Source organism: Lepidochelys kempii, chromosome 3 (assembly GCF_965140285.1).
Source record: "Lepidochelys kempii isolate rLepKem1 chromosome 3, rLepKem1.hap1, whole genome shotgun sequence".
Classification (NCBI taxonomy): Eukaryota; Metazoa; Chordata; order Testudines; family Cheloniidae; genus Lepidochelys; species Lepidochelys kempii.
The window spans coordinates 151,564,964-151,584,499 of record NC_136382.1 but is presented as its reverse complement, the minus strand read 5'-3'; the positions used below and the strand labels follow the sequence as shown (position 1 = coordinate 151,584,499).

The following is a 19,536-nucleotide window of genomic DNA, read 5'->3' as shown; positions in this document are numbered from 1 at the left end:
CTTTGTCAAGCCTGACCTTAAAATCCTCTAAGGAAGGAGATTCTACCACCTCCCTAGGTAACGCATTCCAGTGTTTCACCACCCTCTTAGTGAAAAAGTTTTTCCTAATATCCAATCTAAACCTCCCCCACTGCAACTTGAGACCATTACTCCTCGTTCTGTCAGCAGCACGAGGAGTAATGCAGCAACATCTATGGAGGAACCCTTGTAATGAAGGAATCGGCTCCAGGTAATGGGAAACCTGGCAGGACTGGGGGTGTCAATGGCCTGAAGAAGAGCTCCTCCTGGGTTCTCCCTCACAAGGGTTCAAGAGGTCCACTTCACGTCAACAAGCCAGGTGAGACCAAATATATTACCACCCTAGATCTTACAAAGGGATACTGGCAAATTCCACTAACTCTAGAGTCTCGAGAAAAAACAGCCTTCCCCTCCACACACACAGCCTACATCAGTTTCAGACCATGCTGTTTTGGCTACATGGGGCCCCACCAATGTTCCAGTGTCTAACGGACCAGGTCCTCTGGCCACACAATAGTTATGTCGATGGCCTACCTCAATGATGTTGCTTTCTATAGCCAGAATTAGGAGGACACTGTGAAGCAGGTAGCTGCTGTACTCCAGTCCCTCAAGGAGAACCCCACAAAATGCTGTATAGGCATAGACAAAACTACTTACCTGGTATATACATTGTATCTGGCCATTCCACAATTTCTTATAGACAAGGCACAGGCCTTGAAGCCCTGCCTTGTTGCCACCTCAAGGAAGTAGGAGTGTCAGGCCCTGGGGGTCTTGAAGCCGGGGCCGCAGTGGCCCTGTGAATCTTCATGCTCCAATCCTCCACCCAGCAGCTCACAGACAGCAGCTGGGACTGGGATTCATGGAGCCCAACTGGGACACTAGCCCCAGCCCTACATTCTGATTAGAAGAGCTCTAATGCTTCTGAATTTAAGCGAGAAGAGGAAACAGGAAGTTGTACACTGGGCTTCACCCTGCCATGGACTGCTGGTCTAGTGTTTATCTGCTACTGCTTTCTGATCCTGACTTCTAGTATCCTGACTTGGCCTGACTCTTGGTAACTGCCTTCTAGCTCCTGCCCTCCAGCTGGTCCCTTGATTCTGATCTCCTGGCATTCCACCCAACCTGATTGCTGGTAATTGACTTCTGGTCCCTGGACCCATGCCTGACACTAACCCCTAGTTCAGGCTGCCCAGACCCCAGCCCTGATAACCAGGTTTTGGGGCTGGCAGGATCCTATCGCTGGTTTGTGCCAGGGATATCATCTCATCTATTGCAGCCTCTCTCATCAATCTGTTCAACGACAGCAGCCTGAGAAAGATCTCCTGGATGGAAACCTGTGAGAAGGCCTTTCAGACCCTAAAGGATCACCTCTGTGGGGAGCTTGCTTTCTACAACCCACACTTCACCAAGGAATTCCTCCTACAAATTGATGCCTCAGAGGTTGAGTTGGGGACTGGTCTGTGGCACCATGTACACAAATCTTTAATCTCACTTTGAAAAGGGATTTAGGCACTTAGGCATCTTAATCCCATTGACTGTTGATGGGATTTTGGCTCATAAATGCCTAAATCCCTTTTGAAAGTGAGATTTAGGCTACTAAATCAGATAGGCTTTGCAATTCTGAGCACAGCACACTTACATACCTTTAAAAATCTGGGCCTAAATCTAGAACACTACAATGCCTCAAATTTATCTGAGCCCCTTCTGGAGGCTGATCTCTGGGAGAATATTCAGATGATGCATGTCCACTATGCTGGGAGTCAAAGAAAGAATATCATACCCCTGACTCTAGAAATGGAGCAGTAGGGAAAGAGTTAGTTTAAGGTTTACCCAAATTTGCAGACAGTACTAGGGAAGAGAACAGTACTGATAGAGGCATCGTGTCTCACCTTGGTACAAAATGCAATCTCCCTGAGAGTAAAAGGGATTCAGTCTCATTATAAACCCTCATTTCCAGGTACCACGTACCAAACCAGTACCAGAGTCGGGAGTGTTAGTATCTGTTAGTAAATATTAACTCTTTTAGTTCTTTTCTTTCTGTATATTTGATTCATGTATATATCCACTATTCTCTGGAATCTTTATGATATTAACAAAGAGTATGTTGAATTCTAAGGCCCAGAACACTGGTCCTTGACTAAAAAGTAATCCTATTCAGGACTTCTGTGTGTTAGGCTGCATCTAATAATCCATGGCATCTCCATGTCTATAGAACTGTAGATAGTCTTGTTACTGTACATGTTTCCTATTAGAGAATCAACAGGGAAGAATAATTATGAGGGAAGAAAACCCCCCTGAAAGATATTATCTTAAAGTCCTCTCAGCTGTAAATAATTATGCCTTCACACAAAAATCAGGTAAATTGAGAATGTATAGAAATTATACCAGAATATATGTTTATTTTGGCAAAAAGGTTTTCGTTGTTTAAAAACCCTATATAATGACATTTGTGTTAGAATTTAGTTGAGGGATGAAACTGCGGATCTCTCCGGTTGCAGTGAAGAAGAGACACAGATCCAGTTCTTTATTACATCAAAGGGTGGTAATGTATCTGTTCTTTGTGTATTCTGTATAGTGCTGCACTAATCTCTGATTAGTAATCTTTGATTAAATAATTCCAGTTGAGCCTGTTATTTGACAATCTTGAGTCATCATTAACTCAGACACAGAACAGTACCAGTAGAAAGCATACACTGACCAAATGGGCACTGATAACAAAAATCTCCTGTGCCCTCTGTACACACCACTTCCCATATTTCTGGTTGTAGGTAGTACTACGCATGCAGTCCATGCTCTCTTTTGTGCCAAAGCAGAGAAGGAGGGAAGTCTTAATCCCTGCATGGCTACATTACAGATAAATAAAATCTGGCCCTACTTGATCATATTCTATGTTTTCTAGGCTTGTACAAACTAAGGATGGACTTCCCTACCCCCAATTCTCTACTGGGAAGCTCTTTTTGATTCATAAATAGTTTGCCTTAAAACAATCAAATTGCTAACCAGTGACACTAATTTAATAATTATAACCAGTCTGTGTAGTAGATAGTAGTTTACTCAATTAGACACCTACAGCCCGATGCTCATTTGCACTACTTTAGTCATGTAAAGGGGCCAGATGTAAATATAAAGTGGGATGTAAATATAATTAAAGTCCTTCCTCACTGTCAGAAGTGGGTATTCACCCACGAAAGCCTATGCTCCAATACGTCTGTTAATCTATAAAGTGACACAGGGCTCTTTACAGAACAGTATAAAGCAGCCTTGTGTAAATGATCATTCGATTTATAAACATCACGTTATACCTAGGCAAAATATGTTTGACATCTAACGTGATCTTGTATTTTAATAGCTGATGTGTAAAATCAAGGTATGTTTATTGATAAATGATTATATATTTTCATTTTGCCAACCTAAGTAATAATAGTATAATGTTTTGGTTTGTTTTAAATTGCAAAATTTTCATGAGGGAGCATTCCCCTAGATGTGCCTAGAAAGGAAAAGTGTGCCCACATTTAGACAGGATGTTCTCTTCGGTAGGATGCAGGAAGAAGTATAATAAATCAAGACTAATAAAATGGCTAAAAAATAAACTAGGAACTCTTTAGATTAGAATATATTTAAATATTGGAGATTTTATACTTACACACTATTTCAAATATCTAATTACACAAAAAAGAATTACCTTTTTAGTAGCTTCAAGTTCTGCTACATAATGCTGGAGAATAAGACCAACAGTATGTGCTATTTCCTGCTTAAGACATGGCATATTCAGCTTCTGAAACCTATATTAGATTATAATCAAATATTATTTAAAGGAAAAACACTTTAATTTACTGTGTTTCTGCAGATCTAATAATCTAGGCTGAAACTCTGGGATATATAAAGTTATATGAGCAATGTGCAAAAACTAGAGTGTGACCAAAAAAAATTGCCCAAAGGATAAGTCCTAGCCAAACCTGTCTGAGATTACCATTAAACTAAGAAACAGAGGAATGGTTAAAATATGCTAGAAAACCCGTGTTCATCCATGGGCTTTCAAAGTTTGCACAGTCCATAAAGACACAAATGCATTGTAGTAGACTAGGTCATTCATTTTTAAATTAACATTACTACTTAAAAATATTTTGTAAGCATAATTGCCATTACCTTTGAAGTAGCTGAACTGAATGCTGTGAAGACAAAATTCTTCCAAAACAAGTATTCATAAATGTCTGTATCTGCACCTAAGACAAATATGAATATTTCCAGCTGAATATTTCCAGCTACATTTTATGGATGTGACTAATGACTAATAATTTACATATTTCTGTATTAATTTACTATGGCTTTCCTACATGTTTAATAAGAGTATTTTACAATAAATGTACCTTCTTAATGTAATAAAAAAGCACAGAAAGACCACTATGACAATCTAGAAAGAGAAAATAAGGAAGATCATGACAAGAAATCATTGCTGTTTCTATGTAGTTTCAAATCATATATATTTGCACGTTCAACATATAAATAATTTTCTCTGAATATTTTCTCTGAGTATTTATTGATAGCAGAAATTGTAACAACAGATACTCCAAAGGTGAGTGATTAATAAAATAGTTCTCAACTCCTGTATCCATGCTCCTAACGTGTGACTGGAAGTGCAACATAGGGTCTTCTGGACCCCAGATCCTGAAGACTGCTAAGACTCAAGGGCTACAAAGCCAAGTTTATTAGCAATAACAGCAAAATGAGACATAACCCTTACATCCAAACTGAGTTCCCTTATTAAGCCCATTACTGCAGTACCTATAAGTCTTACATACACCAAAACTCTGGTAAACTTTATTATATATCCTGGGGAGGGTATCCAACCTGTCCTGATCTTAAAGAGATGGCACCCTATCAATGAAGGTAATTCTCCTAGCTAGAATTCTAAAGCCATTAAACCCTCCTAAGGAGGGGCAGAGCAACACCACTTGCTGTGATAAGCAATAAACCTCTCCAAGTGCTGTGATCACTCAGCCAACAACATGCAGGGATATACCCACCTAAATTGCATGAATGCTCTCTAAGCCACTCATAAACTATACAGAGAGAGACACCAGCAAATCCCCCAACCCCCAAGCCTTGTACCCCAGAAATATAACATTTTACGCAGCTCAAGACTTTCTATTGAACAATGCAAGCTCATTAATTACTTCACCCCTTCATCAAAAGATAGTGAACATGACCAGCCTTCGTAATCTGAGCAGATTCCCCAAGCACTTTAAATAAACTCAATGGTAAGGATAAAACATTAAAATAAGCTTATTAACAACAGAAAGATAGATTTTAAGTGATTATGAGTGCTAGGCATAAAGGACAGAGATGGTTACATGAGAAATAAAAAATAAAAAAAGTTTAGAATTTAGATTGCTATATCAGACTAAGCAAGATTTGAATCAAGCAGTTTTTCTGCGTTCTAAGCAATTCACAGTTATTAATACACAGGCTGAATTCCCTGCTCAGTCTGGGACCAAACTCCACAGTTCAAAGTCATTTTCTTCCCAGCGGTTTTGTTGCCTTCAGAATAGATGTGGGAGGGGAGAGGTCCTGGCTAATGTTACAGACTCCAATTTATACCCCCCAATCCATGCGCATGGAAAGATACTGTCTCAAACATGGAGTCAGAGGTCGTATGTGCTATGTGCCCTGCCGAGACACTGGACCTCCATTGTCTATGTGCTTCAGAAGGGATCCAGTGGGAGAGTAGATTTTCCTTAATGGGCCATCAACCCCTGGCTGGTTAGTCCTAATGTAAATGTGTCTTGAAAGGCCAGCTATGGGCATGTGACAGAGAGACTGCCGAGACTCATCAAGCCCTCAGATCGCTACCCCTTCCTGCTTCTCCACGTGGGCACCAATGATCCTGCAAAGAATGACCTTGAGCAGATCACTGCAGACTATGTGGCTCTGGGAAGAAGGATAAAGGATTTTGAGGCACAAGTGGTGTTCTCGTCAATCCTCCCCGTAGAAGGAAAAGGCCTGGGTAGAGACCGTCGAATTGTGGAAGTCAACTAATGGCTACGCAGGTGGTGTCGGAGAGAAGGCTTTGGATTCTTTGACCATGGGATGGTGTTCCAAGGAGTGCTAGGCAGAGACGGGCTCCACCTAACAAAGAGAGGGAAGAGCATCTTCGCAAGCAGGTTGGCTAACCTAGTGAGGAGGGCTTTAAACTAGGTTTGCCAGCGGAAGGCGACCAAAGCCCTGAGGTAAGTGGGGATGTGGGATACCAGGAGGAAGCACGAGCAGGAGAGCGCGAAAGGGGATGGCTCCTGCTTCATACTAAGAAAGCAGGACAAACAGCAGGTTATCTCAAGTGCCTAAAATGCAAGAAGCCTGGGAAACAAGCAGGGTGAACTGGAAGTCCTGGCACAGTCAAGGAATTATGATGTGATTGGAATAACAGAGACTTGGTGGGATAACTCACATGACTGGAGTACTGTCATGGATGGATATAAACTGTTCAGGAGGGACAGGCAGGGCAGAAAAGGTGGGGGAGTTGCACTGTATGTAAGGGAGCAGTACGACTGCTCAGAGCTCCGGTATGAAACTGCAGAAAAACCTGAGTGTCTCTGGATTAAGTTTAGAAGCGTGGGCAACAAGGGTGATGTCATGGTGGGAGTCTGCCATAGACCACCGGACCAGGGGGATGAGGTGGACGAGGCTTTCTTCCGGCCACTAACAGAAGTTACTAGATCACAGGCCCTGGTTCTTATGGGAGACTTCAATCACCCTGATATCTGCTGAAACAGCAATGCAGCGGTGCACAGACAATCCAGGAAGTTTTTGGAAAGTGCAGGGGACAATTTCCTGGTGCAAGTGCTGGAGGAACCAACTGGGGCAGAGCTCTTCTGGACCTGCTGCTCACAAGCCGGGAAGAATTAGAAGGGGAAGCAAAAGTGGATGGGAATCTGGGAGGCAGTGACCATGAGATGGTCAAGTTCAGGATCCTGACACAGGGAAGAAAGGAGAGCAGCAGAATATGGACCCTGGAATTCAGAAAAGCAGACTGACTCCCTCAGGGAACTGATGGGCAGGATCCCCTGGGAGAATAACATGAGGGGGAAAGGAGTTCAGGAGAGCTGGCTGTATTTTAAAAAATCCTTATTGAGGTTACAACCATCCCGATGTGTAGAAAGAATAGCAAATATGGCAGGTGAAAAGCTTGGCTTAACAGTGAAATTCTTGCTGATCTTAAACACAAAAAAGAAGCTTACAAAGAGTGGAAGATTGGACAAATGACAAGGGAAGAGTATAAAAATATTGCTCGGGCATGCAGGAGTGAAATCAGGAAGGCCAAATCACACCTGGAGTTGCAGCTAGCAAGAGATGTTAAGAGTAACAAGAAGGGTTTCTTCAGGTGCCCCTTACTGAATGAGGGAGGCAACCTAGTGACAGAGTGGAAAAAGCTAATGTACTCAATGCTTTTTTTGCCTCTGTCTTCACGAACAAGGTGAGCGCCCAGACTGCTGCACTGGGCAGCACAGCATGGGGAGGAGGTGGAGAAAGAAGTGGTTTGTGACTATTTAGAAAAGCTGGACTAGCAGTAGTCCATGGGGCTGGATGCGCTGCATCCGAGAGTGAAAAAGGAGTTGGCGGATGTGATTGCAGAGCCATTGGCCATTATCTTTGAAACTCATGGCAATCAGGGGAGGTCCCGGACGACTGGAAAAAGGCTAATGTAGTGCCCATCTTTAAAAAAGGGAAGGAGGAGGATCCTGGGAACTACAGGCCAGTCAGCCTCACCTCAGTCCCTAGAAAAATCATGGAGCAGGTCCTCAAGGAATCAATTCTGAAGCACTTAGAGGAGAGGAAAGTGATCAGGAATAGCCAGCATGGATTCACCAAGGGCAAGTCATGCCTGACTAATCTAATTGCCTTCTATGACGAGATAACTGGTTCTGTGGATGAGGGGAAAGCAGTAGACATGTTGTTCCTTGACTTTAGCAAAGCTTTTGACACCATCTCCCACAGTATTCTTGCCAAAAAGTTAAAGAAGTATGGGCTGGATGAATGGACTATAAGGTGGATAGAAAGCTGGCTAGATTGTTGGGCTCAACGGGTAGTGATCAATGGCTCCATGTCTAGTGGCAGTGGAGTGGATCAAGTGGAGTGCCCCAAGGGTCGGTCCTGGGGCCGGTTTTGTTCAATATCTTCATTAATGATCTGGAGGATGGTGTGGATTGCACTCTCAGCAAGTTCGCAGATGACACTAAACTGGGAGGAGAGGTAGATAACCTGGAGGGTAGGGATAGGATACAGAGGGACCTAGACAAATTGGAGGATTGGGCCAAAATAAATCTGATGAGGTTCAACAAGGACTAGTGCAGAGTCCTGCACTTAGGACGGAAGAATCCCATGCACCGCTACAGACTAAGGACCGACTGGCTAAGTGGCAGTTCTTGAGAAAAGGACCTGGGAATTACAGTGGATGAGAAGCTGGATATGAATCAACAGTGTGCCCTTGTTAACAAGAAGGCTATTGGCATACTGGGCTGCATTAGTAGGAGCATTGCCAGCAGATCAAGGGAAGTGATTATTCCCCTCTATTCAGCACTAGTGAGGCTACATCTGGAGTATTGCGTCCAGTTTTGGGCACCACACTACAGAAGGGATGTGGACAAATTGTAGAGAGTCCAGCAGAGGGCAACAAAAATGATTAGGGGGCTGGGGCACATGACTTATGAGCAGAGGCTGAGGGAACTTGGCTTATTTAGTCTGTGGGGAAAAAGGAGTGTGGGGGGGGGATTTGATAGCAGCCTTCAACTAACTTAAGGGGGGTTCCAAAGGGGATGCAGCTAGGCTGTTCTCAGTGGTAGCAGATGACAGAACAAGGAGTAATGGTTTCAAGTTACAGTGGGAGAGGTCTAGGCTGGTTATTAGGAAACACTATTTCACTAGGAGGGTGGTGAAGCACTGGAATGGGTTACCTAGGGAGGTGGTGGAATTTCCATCCTTAAAGGTTTTTAAGGCCTGGCCTGAAAAAAGCCCTGGCTGGGATGATTTAGTTGGGGTTAGTCCTGCTTTGATCAGGGGTTTGGACTAGATGACCTCCTGAGGTCTCTTCCAACTCTAATCGTCTATGATTCTATGTGTGATTTAGGAAAACAGTTAGGCAGAAGTCTATTAAGGTGGAAATCAGAAACCATCCGACTTAGGAGTTTTAGTTGTGGTCTCTTTACAAACTATACTGCTAAATGAACCGTGATGGAACTCATAGAAATGCCTGAAATTTTCAGTTCCAACAAGTAATCCAAGATTGTGGAAAGAGACAACTGGATAGGAGAAAATATGGCACTGGTTACACCAACAATTATCTTCTCCATTTCTGAAAGTAAATATGTCTTGTACTTTTCCACAGCTAAAAGGAATCTACAATTTGTACTTCCATTGAACCGGCAGCTTCTAGTCCCAAGAACCTTTGCGAAACCATGCTTATCTTGCAGAATGTTCAGACTGGGGTGAAGCATCTGACCTGCCTCCTGAGACAACAGTCAAGGCTTGATTGGGAGCCACCATGAAGGGCAAAAGGTGAGTCTGATGTGGTGAGGAAACCAAACTTGTCTTGGCTGTGTTGCTGCAATCAAAATTACCTTGGCTTGGTCCTGTCCGATCTTGATATGAACCTTTAAGAGCAATGGAGTTGGAGGATATGCATAAAAAAGACCTTTTGTCAATGCAATGAAGAAAGCATCTCCCAGAGCCTGGGGATCGAGTCCCCCTCTGGAACAGAATTTCCTCCACTTTATGCCATGGCAAAAAGGTTGACCTCTGGAAATCCCCAAGCTAGGAGTAGGTTATTGAAGACTCAGGAGTCCAACTCACATTTGTAATTTAGAGGGAAGTGTCTGCTGAGGTTGTTTGCCAAGGTGTTTTGTATACCCAAGAGGTAAGCAGTTGAGATGACTATCTGATTGGCTTTGCACCAATTCCCAGTTCTAAAGATTCATCTGCTTTGGTGCAGAGTGAGGGGGGATGTGCTCTGCCCTGACAATTGATATAATATATGCAAACTATGTTGTCTGTCAGGATCTTGATGGCCTTGTTTTTGAGTAGGGAAAGAAAATGAAGCCAAGTATTCTGATCACTCTTAACTCCAATAGATTGATGTTCCTGTTGTGACCATTTGCCCTCGACTGTATGAGGATCTAAAAAACCTGCTCCCCAGCCCAAGTGGGAAGTGTCTGATGTTAACATGACCAAAGGGGGATTCTGGTTGAACTGGAATCCTCCACAAACCTCGGACAGATTACTTCACCAGGTGACTGCATTACTCAGGTGACTGCTTTACTCATTACTCATACAGATACCCATTTGTGCAGATTGTGTTTGTTAGTTACATAAACTGTCCTAAGCCACCCCTGGAAACTTTGAAGGTGCAACCTGCCATTTTATGCCACAAAAACGGAAGTGCCATGCATCCCAGCAGTTACAGACATGTTCTTAACTGGAACTTGAGGACGGAGCTGTACTCTTTGCATAAAGTCCTTTAGAGCCAGAAGGAGGTAAGCTCTACCTATTATCAATATCAGAAATGCTTCTATAAACAGAATTTACTGTGTAGGGGGTAAGATCAAATTCTCGAGATTTACCTGCAGGCCTAGACTTTGACATAGAGAAGTTGTTGGTTGAACTACCTCCTGATATAACCAGCCCCTGGGGAGTGAGTCATCAAGGTAGGGAAAGATAGTTATTCCTAGACAACGGAGGTAGGAGCTACGACCACCATGATTTTTGAGAACACCTTTGGGACTGAAGACAGGCTGAAGGGTAGGACCTGATAGTGGTAATGATTGTGATTGAATGTGAAACAAAGAAATCTTTTGTGAGAAAGATGAATTGCTATGTGGATATAGGTTTCAGAGTGGTAGCCGTGTTAGTCTGTATCAGCAAAAACAACAAGGAGTCCTTGTGGCACCTTAGAGACTAACAAATTTATTTGGAGTCTGTACATCCACATCAGCCACAGCATTGGGGCTCGTTCATCTGCACCTCTACCAATGTGATATATGCCATCATGTGCCAGCAATGCCCCTCTGCCATGTACATTGGTCAAACCGGACTGCCTCTAAGTAAAAGAATAAATAGACACAAATCAGACATCAAGAATCATAACATTCAAAAACCAGTAGGAGAACACTTTAATCTCCCTGGACACTCAAACTTAAAAGTGGCAATTCTTCAACGAAGCGGACTCCAATGAGAAACTGCAGAACTGGAATTAATTTGCAAACACCATCAAATTAGGCCTGAATAAAGACTGGGAGTGGATGGGTCACTACAAAAAGTAATTTTCCCTTTCTGTTGATACTCACACCTTCTTCTCAACTGTTGGAAATGGGTGACGTCCACCTTGATTGAATTGGCCTTGTTAGCACTACAAAAAAGTAATTTTCCCCATTTGATATTCACCCATTCTTGTCAATTGTTGAGAATAGGCCACTTCCATCTTATTTGAATTAGCCTCGTTAGCACTGACCCCACACTCGGTAAGGCAACTCCCATCTTTCCATGTGCTGTAATATTTTTACTGCTTTCTGTATTTTTCACTCCATGCATCTGATGAAGTGGGTTTTAGCCCACAAAAGCTTATGCCCAAATAAATTTGTTAGTCTCTAAGTGCCACAAGGACTGCTTGTTGTTTATGTGGATATACGCACTTTTGATATTGAGGATCGCAAACCAGTCTCTGGATTCAGGGAGGGAATTATAGCTGCTAGGGACACTACCCTGAAATTTAGATGTCTGACATGCTTCTTCGATTGTCTGAAATCTAATATCAGCTTCCAATCCCTGTTTTTCTTGAGTATCAGAAAGCATCTTGAATAGAATCCTTTTCCCCTGTGTTGAAGTGGGACTGGTGTTATGCCTCTTAGACTTAGGAGTGATGAAATCTCCTGTGTCAGCAAATGAATCTGAGAGGGATCCCCAAGGCGGGACAGAGAAGGGGGTTGGAAGGGCAGGATGGAGGTAAACTGGACAATACAACCCAAACTAATGGCCTCCAACGTCCATCTGTCTGATATTATAGCCTCCCATACTTGATGAAAGAGAGAGTGTTAGTGCTCACATTGAGGAAGGGGGGGTTGTGCATTGCAGCAGAGAAAACCTGATCATTGGGTGGTCTGAATCATCAGAACTGGTGCTTGGACAATGTTAAAGGCTGGAATGACAATCTAGGTAGTTGACAGCTTTTTCTTTGAAAATTTCAGCCTCTTAGCTGGTGGTTCCAGTGGCCTGCGGAAGGTGGAAGAGTGAGTAGGGTAGGATCTTTGTGCCCAATGAGACCTGCTAAACTTATTATTTGCATGGGTGTATATCCATAAAGATTTAAGTGTTGCCATGGAGCCCTTTAGGGTATTAAGCGAGTCGTTTGTGGAATCTGCAAAAAGCTTCTGGCCATCGAATAGTAAATTTTACAGGGATACCAGACAATGGAAAGAAGGAAGCTCATCTCCTCCCTACTCTGTTGTAAACAGACCTGGTTGCAGTATCATGTGAAGGCTGCAGTGAAGTTTTTTCCAAGAGCTGACCCTCCTTTATTATGACACAGAACTGTTCTGGATGTTCCTGTAGCAAATGGTCAATAAATGCATTAAACTTCTCATAGTTCAGGTAGTCATATTTTGACATCAGCACCTAGTGATTACCTTTCCTCAACTGTAATGTTGCCAACGAGTAGCTCTTACAACCAAAAACGTCTCGAGGTTTCTGATCCTTATAAGGGATGGCTTTTTGGGTATGTTGCCTGCCCCTTTCATTGACTGGGGCGACAACAAAATAATTTGATGCTGGGTGAGAGAATCAAGGCCAGGATTTTTTATCAGCTTGCTTGCACGTATGTGGAGGACATAGGTGGGGTTTACCAGATGGACTAAGCTAGCTCAAGGAGGGATTCAGTAATTTGCAGTGCAACCAGTGCTGAGGAAGAGCTGTGCACTATGTCCAGGAGCTTGCGATGGAAAACCCAGATTTCCTTCAGGGGAATGGGTCATTCTTTCATGGGTCAGCGACCCACTGCATCAGATCCTGTAAATGTTTAAAAGTCATTAGTTAACAATGGCAGAGGTGGTTTTACTGCCTCATCAGGTGACGACAAAGAGATGTTTGTAAGGCGGGTAACCTCCTTGTCCACCCTTGCCTCTTTCTCCTCAAAGGTCTTCTTGGACTCTTAAAGTGGAGTGAAGAGATAAATAGTACTGGGGAATGAAGTCTTCTGTGTTCCCTATAGGATTGAGTTGAGGTCTCTCATAATTACTGGCAGTACATTGCCCATAAATCCCAGTAAGGCATGTGGGGAGATATCCAATGTTGGTCATACCAAGTATTAGCAGACAGGGGTCTGGTGTCCTGTCTTTGTTGCAGCCACATTAGGGAACAACAACATCTCCTGGAATAAATTGGAGAGTCTTGAACAGGAAGTTCAGACACTGAGTCGAAATGCTCCTCCACATATTGAATCAGAGGTAATAACCCCTCCTCATGGATAGTAGAAGATGGAGAAGAGGTAGGTCTCACAAAAACATGAGCAGTCAACGACCCTCTTGACCTCAATCCTGAGAGGAGTACTCAGGTCACAAGGACTGGAGATTCAAGCTCATTTGGTATCCTGAGGTCTTTCAGGTACTGGAATTCCTGCAGTACCCAGGAGCACAAAAGAACTTGCTAAAAGCACTGATGATGTTACAGAAGCCATTGTGTGAGGTGCTGATGTTGGTACCAACTGGGTAAAAGATTCCACTGAATCCGTTCTCTTGGTCATAGCAGCCTTTCATACTAAGCCCTTTACCACTGAGGTATGGGACTTAGTTGAAGTCTAAATGTGCTTCACAGTACCCAAAGTGCTCAGAGCCTCACTAGCAATCCTCTCAGGGCCTGAGGTCTCTGGTGACCAGATCTTATTTGATGAGGAAGAGAAAGTTCCTCACCCTGTGCAGTAACTGAGATTCTTCAAGATGGGTGAAGACAGTGGGTGCTCTACTTCAGGTGAATGTGCATCCCTGCGTCTTTGATTGAAGAATTTCAGCAGCAGTGCTCATTTGGGTCGTGCATGTGCTGTCCCCGTCTTGTGCTGTTGTCGGCACCTACCTTGCGTATGTGTCCAGACCCCCCTCCCCAGTTCCTTCTCTACTGTAGAGTCCAGAAATTGAACTCCAAAGTAGAGGGGAGGTAGGGAGGTAGTGGAGCACCTACAGGGACACTCATTTCAAGGAACCTCAGTTACTGCACAGGGTGAGTAACCCTCTCTTCTTCTTTGAAGAGAGTGTCCCTGTGGGTGCTCCACTTCAGGTGACTGTTGAGCAGTCTCTCTCATTGGACAGAAGGAGCTTCAGCATTGCTTGTGTAAGCGATGATAACACTGTAAGACCTAGCAATGTGTCCAATCTTAAACCCTTGTTTATTGTGGAATGTTTTGTGAACGTGTATGGACATGATTTATCTGAGGCACAATAATCCCCAGGGTCCTTTGTGTAGCTCAAGAAGCCCTTCCTGGGTCTTGAAGCTAGAGACTGATCAGAAGTAGTCATAGTTTGGGGCATCTTATGAGAAGGTCCTGGTGAAGGGGAGTGCCTCCTCTTCTCACAGTGGGAAATAGAGAAAGCTGTGGGAGCACTCCTCTCTGGTATAAAGTCAAATCTCAGAACTTGTGAGGGGCCAGCATTAGAAGATGCATGGGGGGACTGCATGAATAGATATGCTGCCCGGGATGTTTGTGTTCTTTTAAAAAAAAAAACAGCTAATGCTGCATTTTTCTCTGATGTGTCCCTCATCCTGACATAACAGTCAGCGAGTATGTGGGTTGTTTGTTGGCATTGCCACCTGGCTGGAGGGGCAATGTTTAAAGCATGACGACTTTTGTCTTTTAAAGCCAGTACCAAGCATCTCAGGCCTTGAAAAACCAAGATAGGGACAAAAATGCAAAATGACACAAAACTACTTACTAACTATCCTAATCTAACTACCATTTACCAAATAGAAGATGTGAAAAAGCTCATGGGAAAAACCATAAGCAAAGTCCATGGGGACCTCCAACTCTTAGCCATGGAAGATGAGAAGGAACTGAGGGAAGGTCAGGGCAGCTCCATCCTTTAAACCCACAGCTGAAAACACAGGTAATCACAGGGTACTATTAGTGAAAGCTCTCTAACTCAAGTGCACGTAATGTTCACATACCTAAGTAGAACAGACATGTGCAATCACTTGAAGAAGAACCTCTCTTTTCTGGCAAGAGATCAACCCAGAAAGAGATCCAACTCTTGCCCATCAGTGGGTGTCAATAATAAAGAATGTTTACAACACCCACATATTTATCTTTATCACAATGTTTGAAATATTTACCTATAGTTAGAATGCTTCCTCAGATACCTTGGTAAATTTAACTACCACAGGGGATGAATGTGCCGTTTCAATGGTGTCCACTGTACACAGTATATAGCAAAACTTACATTTGTGAAACGTTTTCCCAAAGTGAGAACATAACTCCTATAATATTAATGGGAGCTATGAGTACACGAGATCTGGAAAACAGACACCTATATCATTGACAAAACTGTAGGCAAGTATATTCCTGCAGTTAATAATCTGTAAATAACCATAAGAAAGGCAAGAAATTTAAGGATCAGTTAAATATAAAAGCCTTTGCACAAGTTGTGAAATTTGTTATTATTTTCCTAACAAACTCTACCATTCACCAAATAAAGCCAAATCATACAGTCCTTTTTCAGTCAAAGCTCCCACTGAAGTCCAAGGGGTTCTGAATATGTAAAAATCATGAGATTATGGCCTTGAATAAGTTACAGATAACAATGTTACTTACCTCTAAACTTTCAATTTTTGTCATGAAGTCTCCAAAATCTACATCAAATTCAGTTTTTCGTGGGTCAAGAATATCATATTGTTTCTTTTGAACGCTCTGGTAGATATTTTTGAACTTTATTGCCATAATATCTATCCCTTCAATTGTAGACATACTAAGTGCAGAAAATGTTTGTACTATAGTAATCATCTCTGTAATCTGAAATAAAAAAATATTTTTCACACTCAGATCAAATTATGAATTTATTTCAATTCATTTAGTTTGCTTGTGGTGCTTCTTGTTGACAAAGGAATAATTACATCCTGGGCTAAACAGACTAGACTGAGATCAATGGCCAGTCTGCTCTGATTGGTTATTTCACTCAGAATTCCTCATCTAAATACTCACAACAAAACACTGCTCCCTCAACTTCTTACCCCAACCCTCACCATCACTCAACCTAATCTAAATCGTTTCAATATTTTTGCTCTGTTTTTCTTGGAGGAAGAAAATCTTGAGGAAGGTTTATCTGTAGTTAACTTTTACATTAAATTACATTTAATATCTGAGTGATAGGGTGGGGAATGGCTCAAAAGCTGAAGCATCAATGTTTAAGATATACAAACAGGAATTTCCAAGCGCAACAGACAGACCACAAGAACTAGTATATGCACTGTATGATTACCAAGGAAAAACACAATGCCTGAGGGCTCTGCTCACTGTTTTGATCTCTGCTGCCCTGCAGGCATGAGTCCCTCCCCTTTCTGGGAAGCATCTGCAAGCTCAGCTGTCAGATCATTTATGTGGAATGCTCCTGTTCTGCCCTGCACTAGGAACACAGGGGAAGACAGGCTGCTGCTGCAGGGAGTGGGGGGGGGGGAGGGGAGGGGATGGACTGCTGTGCTGCTTTGACATTCCTCAGCATGGAGAGCTCACAGACCTGTGCAGGATGCTGCTCCTGCTTCCGACAGCTGAGGAGGTTGTGGGAGAACTCTTAGAGAAATCACAGAGCCATAGGCAGGCAGAGCAGGCTGCTTCCGGAGAGACTGCTGTGCTGAGCAGAGCTGGGGGCTGATGGGGGGAATTCCCCCACCCTCTGTCTCAGGATAGGTTGGACAGCCTGCTGTCTCCCCCGCCCACACACACACACACCACTCTCCTCTCCCTCCCCCACCCCTGCCCACTTCAGTTGAAAAGTGTCTGACAATCTATTAGGGTGCCATGGAACGATGGGATTGAGAAACCTGCATCATGTGACACTGTACCTGCCCCACGAGGCATTGCAAACCCTTCCTAAAGCACCCTGCGGACAGTTGCATAGTGGGATAGATACCACAGCGCATGGCTATCAATGCAAGAGCTGCTAGTGTGGATGCACTCTGCCCACACAAGGAGCATAGTGTAGACATGCAACAGTGGTTTTAACTAAAGTGACATAACTTTTGCCAACAAAACTTTGTAGGGTAGACAACTTTTCTTTGTTTTTGGGATAGGCTTCAGTTTTTAGTCTCCAGTCATACTCAGACATTGGGTCAGGGTAGAGAAACATTTTCCACAGAGGTACATATGTCTTAAGTAATAGGAGACACTATTTTAATAATAGGAGACAACTCTTTTATTTAGGTGTTCTATTTCCCACATCCCTCTTCCTGTTTCTTGTACCTATGGCCTTGGGTTACACATCTATTGCACTACATCCGTTTATGGAAAGAAAAGAAAGAAAGAAAGAAAGAAAGAAAGAAAGAAAGAAAGAAAGAAAGAAAGAAAGAAAGAAAGAAAGAAAGAAAGAAAGAAAGAAAGAAAGAAAGAAAGAAGTCCAAGTTACTCACTTTGCTAGGCTTCCCATGGAATCCTTTGTTCTCTGATTTATTTTTTAGATTGGACTGTCCTCACGGCAGAGACTAGTAATAATTTTGTATCTTGCTCATCACTAAGCACATTGTTGGTGCTTTAAAAACAGTACTAACAAAAAGGCTTTGTGACCCTTTAAGTGAAAAGTTTTGAAGAAGTGCTCTAGAATCATAGTGCCAATCTCTGCATTTTACAAGATGCTCTAAGGACAGGTATGCCCCAATGATGTCTACCCCCTTTGCACAGAAGAATAGAAATATGTCCTCCTTGGTTGCAAGAGGCTTAGATCCAACCACTGCCTAGCTTTTCAACATATTGGGAGCATCTGGGTCTGGAGTCTTTATTGGTTTAATCAGAGGATCTCAGCTGACATTTGCAGGTAGCAATGATGGTGGAATTATAGGGTTAGAAGGGACTGCAAGGCTCAGTATAACCCCCAAATAAGCTGAGGAAGAGTTCACCAACTGATTATCTTATAGAGATAGCCCATTCACCAGATTTTCCAGCTCACTTGCCTTGCTTTCAAGACAAACAGAATATCAATTGATCTGAGAGTAAGGATCTCTTTGATCCACCTCGGGTTACTTCATGGCCCTTTGTCAAGGTTCCTTCCCCACTCTGAACTCTAGGGTACAGATGTGAGGACCTGCATGAAAACCTCCTAAGCTTACTTTTACCAGCTTAGGTTAAAACTTCCCCAAGGTACAAACTATTTGTTACCCTCTGCCCTTGGACTTCCACTGCCACCACCAAACTTTATCTGGGTTCCTGAGAAAACATAGTTTGGACACGTCTTTCCCCCCAAAAACCTCCCAACCCTTGCACCCCACTTCCTGAGGAAGGTTTGGTAAAAATCCTCACCAATTTGCATAGGTGACCACAGACCCAAACCCTTGGATCTTAGAACAATGAAAAAGTATTCAGTTTCCTTACAAGAAGACTTTTAATAGAAGTAATCATCTCTGTAAAATCAGGATGGTAAATACCTTACAGGGTAATTAGATTCAAGACATAGAGAATCCCTCTAGGCAAAACCTTAAGTTACAAAAAAGACACACAGACAGGAATAGTCATTCTATTCAGCACAGCTATTTTTTCAGCCATTTAAAGGAATCATAAACTAACACATACCTAGCTAGATTACTTACTAAGTTCTAAGACTCCATTCCTGTTCTGTCCCTGGCAAAAGCATCATCCAGACAGACACAGACCCTTTATTTTTCTCCCTCCTCCCAGCTTTTGAAAGTATCTTGTCTCCTCATTGGTCATTTTGGTCAGGTGCCAACGAGGTTACCTTTAGCTTCTTAACCCTTTACAGATGAGAGGATCTTTCCTCTGGCCAGGAGGGATTTTAAAGGGGTTTACCCTTCCCTTTATATTTATGACACCCTTGGACCCAGGATATGAAAGTCTCCAGCCTGAGTTTCTTAGGGAATTCTTTAAATGCTTCTTTCTGATTTTGTTCTGTGCAAGTGGGATCAATTTGGAGGAACTGATCCTAAACTGATTTTGTAAATGCACTGATTAATGCTGAAGACTCATGCACAAGAGTTTGCCAGAGGGCGCTGAAGACAAAAGGCTGTCAAGAGTTATCAGGCCACCTGCATGGAGCTAATCCACCATCCTCTCTTTCCACGTTCAAATCCCTCCTAAAATGTCACTTCTACAAAACCCATAGGAAGAGAATAACAAAAAACAAACAAAAACAAACCACACCAGCAACCAACAACTCTAAAACAATCCTCCCTTTGGGTTTCCTACTCTTTACTTCTCCATTTTTTATTTTTTACAGTTTGTTCCAAAGCCCATTAAATTAACAGGACTCTTTCCATTCACTTTAATGGGGTGTGGAT

The 19,536-nt window shown here is 42.8% G+C and overlaps 1 protein-coding gene across 1 annotated transcript in view; it reads right to left on the bottom strand.

Annotated features, from left to right (window-relative positions):
* Positions 1 to 19,536, bottom strand: part of DNAH8 (dynein axonemal heavy chain 8) — a 583,322-nt gene that overhangs the window by 454,731 nt on the left and 109,055 nt on the right. Inside the window, exons 13-15 of the mRNA XM_078852248.1 lie at positions 15,854 to 16,051; positions 4,165 to 4,241; positions 3,701 to 3,800 (exon numbers count right to left, since the gene is read on the bottom strand). Coding sequence (XP_078708374.1) covers positions 3,701 to 3,800; positions 4,165 to 4,241; positions 15,854 to 16,051 — 375 coding nt within the window. The remainder of the gene's footprint in view (positions 1 to 3,700; positions 3,801 to 4,164; positions 4,242 to 15,853; positions 16,052 to 19,536) is intronic.